This window comes from Neolamprologus multifasciatus, chromosome 3, assembly GCF_963576455.1.
Source record: "Neolamprologus multifasciatus chromosome 3, fNeoMul1.2, whole genome shotgun sequence".
Classification (NCBI taxonomy): domain Eukaryota; kingdom Metazoa; phylum Chordata; class Actinopteri; order Cichliformes; family Cichlidae; genus Neolamprologus; species Neolamprologus multifasciatus.
In genome coordinates, this window is record NC_140441.1 from 35,066,326 (window position 1) to 35,076,196 (window position 9,871).

Here is a 9,871-nt window from a genome sequence, read left to right on the forward strand (position 1 = left end):
GGTTTTAGATCTCACCCTGGGTCAACACACCTGAATCAAATGATTAATTCATTACCAGGCCTCTGTAGAACTTCAAGACATGTTGAGGAGGTAATTTAGCCATTTAAATCAGCTGTGTTGGATCAAGGACACATCTAAAACCTGCAGGACACCGACCGTCGAGGCCTGGAGTTCAACACCTGCGTGATAGTCGCACCAGAAGTGTCTGTGAGAATAACCAAGGGAAAAGAAAAAAATAGTTTGTCATGAAAATTGCTAAGAAGTAGATCACCTGCAATTAATTAATGTGTTTTTCTAGCTCTTCTTTTCTTGTGGTGACACAGAATGTGAGTCATGGTTTATAGTGAGGATGATGTCACTTGAGCAAATAACATTTTCTCTTGAAAGTAGAAAAAAATCGAAAAGGACAGACAGAGCTGAAAACTCTTCCTGTTTTATTTTCTCCTTGAAAGCAGAGACTTTTTGTTGAGATGTTTTGGACAATTATCTGACTCAAACTTAGTGGACAATTTTTAGGCATGGTTTCTTCCTGTCACAACATTACTGCGCACCAGTGCACAAAACAAGGTCGATAAAGACAATGATGAGCAATTTTGGTGTGGAATAACTTGACTGGCATGTGCAGAGCCAGGACCTCAACTAATAGAACACTTTTGGGATGATTAAGTTTGTGGAAAGCCCTGCAGAAGCATTGAGGTTGTTAGAGCTTTAGAGACTGGGCCAAAATCATTATACACTATGGATTAAGAGTTGGATGTCACTCAACTGTGAAGGAGAGCTGATGGTGCCAAAAACTGAATTATGTTATTTGCAAAGTGACTTTTATATATCATTTGTTTATCCAGCCAAAAAAACCTCACTGACTTTAAAAATGTATTTTTTTAAGCATGAGCTGGCTGTAAACATATTTCAAGTGGCCAAAAAGGAGTGGATTGGTTATAATGTTGGTACAATAATGCAAAGTCATAAAGACACTTTTACACTTTGTATATAACCCCTTTGCAAATCCTGCTCACTAAAGTCTATTAGACAATTTAAGTAAAGACATTACACATTAAAAAAACAAAAACAAATGGAAACATTGGAATCACTTTTTAGCAAAACACCCAATTTAACCCTCCGGAAAAACTCTCTCCACACACACACACAATGATTTATGAGGCAAAACCAAACACGTCTCTTAGGCTACGTTCACACTGCAGGTCTTAATGCTCAATTTCAATTTTTTTGTCTGCTTGTTCACACTACAAATAAAATGCGACAGCAAATGTGCTCTAGTGTGAACCCTCAAAGCGGCCCGCATGCGCAAAAAAAGACGTCACACACAACGCGCTGTTTAGACCCAAAGCAAACAGTATTGTTTGACTGTTGACCCTTAATATAAAGACTTCGGACTTTACGTTTCCCAATTTTGCTTTGAGTAATAAAGTTACTGTGTTATTTACATATGGCCTAATAATGTTCCTTATTGCTGTTTTAGAGAGGAGCGGTGCTTCAAAGGATAGTTGCAGATTTCTGTCAAAATCTGCCGATTATACAGTACAAATAAAATGTCCACGTTCCTCCAACGCTGTCTTACCAACTGTTTCACTAACATCTACACGGGATGGCCAGGAAGCGTTCGCGATGTCTTCTCCGGCGCTGATAATTGGCGTCTGTCTTGTGTCAGTGACGTAAAAGACGCATTTAATGCGACGTGACCATTCAAACAGCAGTCGCTTTCTAAAACATCAGATACAGTGGGGCAAAAAAGTATTTAGTCAGCCACCGATTGTGCAAGTTCCCCCACTTAAAATGATGACAGAGGTCAGTAATTTGCACCAGAGGTACACTTCAACTGTGAGAGACAGAATGTGAAAAAAAAATCCATGAATTCACATGGTAGGATTTGTAAAGAATTTATTCGTAAATCAGGGTGGAAAATAAGTATTTGGTCAATAACAAAAATACAACTCAATACTTTGTAACATAACCTTTGTTGGCAATAACAGAGGTCAAACGTTTACTATAGGTCTTTACCAGGTTTGCACACACAGTAGCTGGTATTTTGGCCCATTCCTCCATGCAGATCTTCTCAAGAGCAGTGATGTTTTGGGGCTGTTGCCGAGCAACACGGACTTTCAACTCCCGCCACAGATTTTCTATGGGGTTGAGGTCTGGAGACTGGCTAGGCCACTCCAGGACTTTCAAATGCTTCTTACGGAGCCACTCCTTTGTTGCCCGGGCGGTGTGTTTTGGATCATTGTCATGTTGGAAGACCCAGCCTCGTTTCATCTTCAAAGTTCTCACTGATGGAAGGAGGTTTTGGCTCAAAATCTCACGATACTTGGCCCCATTCATTCTGTCCTTAACACGGATCAGTCGTCCTGTCCCCTTGGCAGAAAAACAGCCCCATAGCATGATGTTTCCACCCCCATGCTTCACAGTAGGTATGGTGTTCTTGGGATGCAACTCAGTATTCTTCTTCCTCCAAACACGACGAGTTGAGTTTATACCAAAAAGTTCTACTTTGGTTTCATCTGACCACATGACATTCTCCCAATCCTCTGCTGTATCATCCATGTGCTCTCTGGCAAACTTCAGACGGGCCTGGACATGCACTGGCTTCAGCAGCGGAACACGTCTGGCACTGCGGGATTTGATTCCCTGCCGTTGTAGTGTGTTACTGATGGTGACCTTTGTTCCTTTGGTCCCAGCTCTCTGCAGGTCATTCACCAGGTTCCCCCGTGTGGTTCTGGGATCTTTGCTCACCGTTCTCATGATCATTTTGACCCCACGGAATGAGATCTTGCGTGGAGCCCCAGATCGAGGGAGATTATCAGTGGTCTTGTATGTCTTCCATTTTCTGATGATTGCTCCCACAGTTGATTTTTTCACACCAAGCTGCTTGCCTATTGTAGATTCACTCTTCCCAGTCTGGTGCAGGTCTACAATTCTTTTCCTGGTGTCCTTCGAAAGCTCTTTGGTCTTGGCCATGGCGGAGTTTGGAGTCTGACTGGTTGAGGCTGTGGACAGGTGTCTTTTATACAGATGATGAGGTCAAACAGGTGCCATTCATACAGGTAACGAGTGGGGGACAGAAAAGCTTCTTACAGAAGACGTTACAGGTCTGTGAGAGCCAGGGATTTTCCTTGTTTGAGGTGACCAAATACTTATTTTCCACCCTGATTTACGAATAAATTCTTTACAAATCCTACCATGTGAATTCATGGATTTTTTTTTCACATTCTGTCTCTCACAGTTGAAGTGTACCTCTGGTGCAAATTACTGACCTCTGTCATCATTTTAAGTGGGGGAACTTGCACAATCGGTGGCTGACTAAATACTTTTTTGCCCCACTGTATGTATCGGATTCAGCACCACATACGAAAGTGACCCAGATTGGATTTGAAAATATTGGATTTGTGCCGTTCACATTGTCATACCATGATCAGATATGGGTCGCATAGGGTCAAAAAAGTCGGATTTGATGCGCTTTTGCCTGCAGTGTGAACGTAGCCAAAGATTAGTTTCACATTTTCAGAAGTGAGTGACATCCTGGAATGAAGAAAGATGAAAAGATTTTGTTCAAAGTTTTATTTCATATAAAAGCTTTTTGTTCACAACAAACATATATTCACTGAATATAATCATTAAATTACATTTTATAAATCACAGAATCACAACAGAAGGATTTATCTTAATGTTAAGTGAGGTCACCAATAGACTGGAGGGAGATAAGAACACTTGACAAGCTGCCACTGCCTCTGCTTTCACTGCATTGAAATCACTCACAGCTGTCTCACACTTTGTAAGCATGAATATTTCAACCAGTATGAATTCTTATGTGTTTCTTTAAGTGTGTGTTTTCACTGAATTTCTTTCCACAGGTGCTGCAAGAATACGGCTTCTCACCTGTGTGATTTCTTGTATGAATTGTCAGTGTTGATTTCTCACTGAATCTTTTCCCACAGGTGCTACAAGAATACGGTTTCTCACCTGTGTGAGTTCTTGTATGAATTGTCAGTGTTGATTTCTCACTGAATCTTTTCCCACAGGTGCTACAAGAATACGGTTTCTCACCTGTGTGAGTTCTTGTATGAATTTCCATTTTTGATTTCTCACTGAATCTTTTCCCACAGGTGCTACAAGAATACGGTTTCTCACCTGTGTGAGTTCTTGTATGAATTGTCAGTGTTGATTTCTCTCGGAATCTTTTCCCACAGGTGCTACAAGAATACGGTTTCTCACCTGTGTGAGTTCTTACGTGAGATTGCAGTGTTGAGATCTGACCGAATGTTTTTTTACAGGTGCTGCAAGAATACGGCTTCTCACCTGTGTGAGTTCTTACGTGAGATTGCAGTGTTGAGTTATGACCGAATGTTTTTTTACAGGTACTACAAGAATACGGTTTCTCACCTGTGTGAGTTCTTATGTGAGATTGCAGTGACGAGTTATGACTGAATGTTTTTTTACAGGTACTACAAGAATACGGTTTCTCACCTGTGTGAGTTCTTGTATGAATTTCCATTTTTGATTTCCGATTGAATTCCTTCCCACAGGTGCTATAAGGATGTGATTTCTTACCTGTGTGAATTTTCAAGCACTGACTGAATTTTGTCCTACAGGTCCAACAACAGCAACGTGATTTATTACCTGTGTGAACTCTCCGATGTGTAGTCAGATCGGATTCAGAGTTGAAAGTTTTTCCACAGCTGTCACATTTTAGAACATTTGTCTTTGTTTCAGTTTTACTCTGACTGCCTGACACAGGAGTGTTGTCTACTCTCTGATCGTGGCTTGTTTTTCTGTGATGTCTTCTCTGCTTCAGCTCCATGTTTCTAGTTGATCCTGAGTCCACATGCTGGCTTTCTACTTGATCTTGGCTCTCTGCTTCAGGAGAGCTGTGAGAAAGGAGCTGCTCACTGTTTAGTTTTTGTTCAGTCTCCTGCTTCAGTCCAAGCTGCTCTTCCTCCTGACTGCTGCAGAGTTCCTCCTGTTCTTCTTTAATGTGTAGAGGCTCTGGGTCCTCCTGGTCACAGACCTGCTGCTGTGTGGGGTCTGAAGAGACAAACAGAGAAAAATGATAGAAAAGGGCGAAAATATTTTCTAAACTCTGAATATTCTCATTACTTTCACATTTCTCTGTGAAAATGACCTGAAATCCATTTTCTACTAATTAGCCACACACCAACACAAATCCCTATCCTAATAAGGACACACATATGATCTTTCTCTTAGTATTAAGATATGAACACAAAGCCGAAAACACAAATTAAAAATGAAAACCAACAGAAAGACTTTAAAGTGGTCGTCATAGTGATTTTACTTTATAAACATGAACAGGTAGAAATGGACGCTTCGGCCTGACTGCTCATCAGTTTGTTATCTGTTGAAGTTCTTGCAAAAAAACATCTAAAAAATAATTTTAGAAAAGATATGGTTTCCACTTCATTGATTCGTACCTAATGTGGTGGGTCCCAGAACACAACCCTCCTGATAATCGAGGAAATACTGTATTTAGAAAACAACCAACAACCCTTTAAGGTAATAAAACATTATTAAGCTAACAGCTTAGTTAGGTTCCAGACTAAAGTCAGTTTCTTTGACTTATACCAAGTGAAGGTTTAATGTTACATGTTAAGAGAAAAGAGATGCATTCATGCTGATTGGACTTTTAATTCTTTCTGTGCTTCTAAAAAGGAAAAAAAAAAAAAAAACACCTTTGTCGGATTATAATATTATTTTATGCTATGTTAGACCCTAACTAAAGATTGTGAATTATTATGTAGTTTTAGTTTGCATTATGCTCCTGAATTAGAAGAAGGTGATAACTATTACATTTGGTAAACTGATTTGCATTATATTAGACTGCTGATTTATTGTGAATGAATGATATTGTTTTATGATGCATTATACTGCTGAGTTATAAGAAAATATTGTTCACAGAAAGTCATCGCCTTATTTGTCTGATTAGAAGAGAACAGAGCATACTGCCCCATCTCACCAGGAGCAGATAAACAGGGAGCCAAGGTCGTAGCTTAGGCGCTGTGTGTGAGAAAGAATGTGAATGTTTAGGCTTTTATGATTAGGTGGGGGCCACTAGAGGCTATAAGAGTTTGATCAAGGCTCCACCATTTTGAGATTTGATGCTGTCTGCTGTATGGTGTCCATCTCCCACGCGTGTGTTCATTAAATCATCGTTTGACTTGACCCGGCCGGACCAATGTGGTTATTTTGGGTTTTCCTCTTGTATCCATCCCCAATATTTGAATCCGTAACACCTTTAACCTCTGATTAGGATCCTACATGAGTCATATTCATTTTAATAATATAAAAGCAATAATAATTTTACGTACCTATTCTGTGCAACTTTAACTTTGGTTTCCAGATGGTCTCCAGCAGTGTGAGTCGCTCTTCATCAGTCCAGACGATAATGGCTTCAGCCTCCTGCTTCAGTCCAAGCTGCTCTCCCTCCTGACTGCTGCAGAGCTCCTCCTGTTCCTCTTTAATCTGTGGAGGCTCTGGGTCCTCCTGGTCCAGACTGGAGTTCCTCTCCTGGTTACAGACCTGCTGCTCATCCAGACCCTCCTCTTCCTCACAGTCATGTTGTTGTGGGAGGTCTTGAGGAGAAAAGAAACACAATAAAAAGGTAATTAATGCGAAATAATTATTTGTAAAAAGCACTTTGTGCATTTGGCAGCCATCCTAAAAGGTTGCCCCCTTTAGTGGCCTCCACAGGAGATCATCTGCCTCCACCACACTATCTCTAGCACGCTCCTCTTTCACACTAACTCCCTTCATGTCCTCCTTCACCACAGCCATGAACCTCCTTTGCGGCCTTTCCTCCTCTCTTACTGCCTCCTAACATGTCATCCCCTTCAGAGAAGTCTGATAACAACTTTTAAAGTTAAATGTGTATTGTATATCTGAGATCTACCTTTATCTTTACTGCACAGTCTCAGTGCTTAGAGAGGAACACTGATGCTTGATGAACTCAACAGTGGAATCTGTTCGACAAACACTTTAAATAAATGAATCAAAACATATCAATCAAAAAAGGAGCTTTCCTTAACTATATTTAAATTTAACTGCAGAAAACTTCAGTCAACATATTTAATCATTTATTGTAATCTGGTTTTGTGCAATGATATAAACTAGTTTAGATTTATTCTGGATATTCTCACCACGGCTGAGGATAGTGTTATTCCAAACAGCAGAACACCTAATCTATCAGTGACCATGGACCTGCACCAGTCCAACATAGTCCATCACTGGACACTGACCCACAGCACTGATAAATACCCAGTTTAACTTCTTCTAGTAAAGTCAGTCACACTGAAGAATCTGAGCTTGAACAGCACAGAGTTAAAAACATGTCCATACCTATGATGTGTGAGTTTCTGTCGGGTTTCCGGCTGATATCCAGCAGTCTGTGCTGACGGTTGATCTCCTCCTCATACTGGACGATGGTTTTTTGAACCTCTGAGAAGATTTCCTCACAAACAGCAGTTAGTCTCTCCTTGATGAACTCTCTCAGATACTGAACTGAACTCATTGCTGCTTCAACTGGGGCTGGGCGGATCGGTACAAATGATACAGACATATTGGTATAAGACCCACACTAACGTGAAGGGATCAATACTTTAGTTTGTGTTTCTCACAAATACAGGCCATTCACATCTGTCAGGTTTATATTGTTGATTGTCATTTATGCTTAGAAAAATATAACCATATATGCTTAGAGGTGTATAATCGATTGTGTAGTGATAGGATGTGTGATCCTTAGTAGTCTGAAAAGACTGTGTGTCTTCCAGAGTGTTCTGGCATTCACTCGGATCCTGGAGTCACAAGAAGAGCTCGTACCTTCTTTTATTCTTTTATGGTATAGGAAACACAAGTACATCTGTTTTAGTCTAGGTACCTTTTGTTTAGATGGACTGCTGGACTGCTGGACTGCAGGTTTAGGGAAGTCGTTCACAGGGTCACATCTTGATTTAGCTAGTAGGCCGTCACTCTTTCCCTCATCAGATCGGTTGGTTTTTGAGCTGTTCTTTACTCAAGTGAACTGGCTTCACGCTTCTAAATAAATTACAGTACAATGTTTCTAAATCTCACTGCAACTGCTGCGTCACAATAATCTGTCCTGCTTCATAAATCTGTCCCATAGCTTATATAGTAACACATATCTTATTTTCCTATATCTACTTGTTGTAATTCAGTGGAACTTATTTCCACCTTCTGTGACTGCAGTAACATTTCCTTCATCCATCAATTATCCCAGCTGAAGTAAAAATATTAAGAACAATAACAATGAGCTGATTTCACATGATGTTAGTTTTTTGTCATGTTTTCCTGTCTATGCTGAGCTCTTTATCACTTCAGCCACTTTATCACCATCTTGTCACGTTTTCCACCACATTTATTGTCATTCTACTGCTTGAACACTTTGCCCAAACTGCACCTCCTTTCCATTTACTAGACTCAGTCGTGTGTCTTTACCTTGCTGAACCACATCCCTACAAACACTCATCAGAGAGCCGTTTCTCAGTATTTTAGCACTCTTCATCTCCCTACATGCTTATTTATCGCTGTTGTAGCTGAATCTGGTTCCACTCACCGAGCCGAAAAGTTTTTCTTCTGGAGACAGTTTTTTATCCTCGACTTAAATCCGTCCTCGTGTGTCGTTGTCACGGTTACGCTGCGCTCACTGTCCGTTTCATCCACATCACAGCTTTACTTTCACTGTTTTTTTTTTATTTTCGCCTCTTGTTTGACCTTTTTTTCACCCCCGCTCTTCTCTCCCGCCATCGACTTCCGTTCTTATTTCACTTCCTGAAACGTCACGTCCTTCTGCTGTTTCCGGTCCCTTCGCAGACCTGCCGGTCAAACCTCTCGCCACCCCCTGCCGTTGTGTGTGTGTGTGTGTGTGTGTGTGTGTGTGTGCGTGTGTGTGTGGTCACGTGACCTTTTCTACTCGCCTAATAACAGCAAAAAATTGCCCACGTATCAAATGTGCACCATATTGAAAGCCATTTCCTTAACCTTGTTACTGATACAGTGTTGATCACAGGTCCTCCATGCATTCTTCTGCTGTATATCATTAAATAAGGAAGAGCAGGAGTGTTTAGAAGGAGAGACAGTAACATTTCTCTTTTCAACAGCACCAACAGCAGAGTTTAGTAACAGTATGATGACACTTTTTGGTACAGCATATAAAACTACAGCAGATCCTTTTGGTTTTATGGATATTTTAAATTGCCCCACAAGTTCTTTGTATGGTAAAATAATAATAATAATAAATTTAAAGAAGGTAACCAACTGAGCTACTGTCAGGATGTTGTTCCACAAAGTAAGTGCATATGTGAGCACATGAAGCATCTTCCCTTCAGGCTTTGAAAGCAGTGATAGAGGACAGACATAAGGAATTCAGTGAGAAAGCTATGGTCACTGTGTAATAATCTCATTCTGCCTATCTCCATCTACGCAATATCAACAGATTACGCCCTTCTCTTTCCACCCAGTCTACATCCATTCTTGTCCATAGTCTAATTACCTCTCGCATTGACTATTGTAATTTTCTCTTCCAGGGTCTTCCTCCAAAATCCCTCCATAAGCTTCAACTGGTTCAAAACTCTGCTGCTGGCAATATTACCAGAACCCCTTCCTACCAGCACATCACCCCTGTTCTTCAGGAACTTCACTGGGTCCCCGTGAACTTCCGGATAATATACAAACTTCTTCTGCTCACCTTCAAGGCCCTTCATCTTTGTCTCGGTGAGTGGAACCAGATTTAGCAACAACAGCGATAAATACGCCTGTAGGGAGATGAAGAGTGTTATAATACTGAGAAACCTTGCTCCTCCTTACCTCTCTGACCTGTTAAGCACTA

General features: G+C 40.7%; 1 protein-coding gene across 2 annotated transcripts; it reads right to left on the bottom strand.

Annotated features, from left to right (window-relative positions):
• Nucleotides 1-3,644: 3,644 nt before the first annotated feature.
• Nucleotides 3,645-8,871, bottom strand: LOC146522796 (uncharacterized). Of its 2 annotated transcripts, XM_085153062.1 has the most exons (4): nt 8,600-8,871; nt 7,366-7,554; nt 6,339-6,602; nt 3,645-5,040 (listed from the first exon to the last, which is right to left on the bottom strand). In XM_085153062.1, the coding sequence occupies exons 2-4, from the start codon at nt 7,535-7,537 to the stop codon at nt 3,806-3,808; spliced, it is 1,671 nt and encodes a 556-aa protein (XP_085009188.1). In that variant the 5' UTR covers nt 7,538-7,554; nt 8,600-8,871; the 3' UTR covers nt 3,645-3,805. The 2 variants fall into 2 exon arrangements, with proteins under 2 accessions (XP_085009188.1, XP_085009178.1); XM_085153052.1 differs by lacking the exon at nt 8,600-8,871 and having other exon boundaries at nt 7,366-7,850.
• Nucleotides 8,872-9,871: the final 1,000 nt, after the last annotated feature.

Coding starts and splice junctions, on each gene's coding strand:
- LOC146522796 (XM_085153052.1), bottom strand. CDS start 7,585: ATGTCTGTATCATTTGTACCGATCCGCCCAGCCCCAGTTGAAGCAGCA. Junction 6,603..7,365: donor CAGAAACTCACACATCATAG/GTATGGACATGT, acceptor TTTCTCCTCAAG/ACCTCCCACAACAACATGAC. Junction 5,041..6,338: donor GTTAAAGTTGCACAGAATAG/GTACGTAAAATT, acceptor TTGTCTCTTCAG/ACCCCACACAGCAGCAGGTC.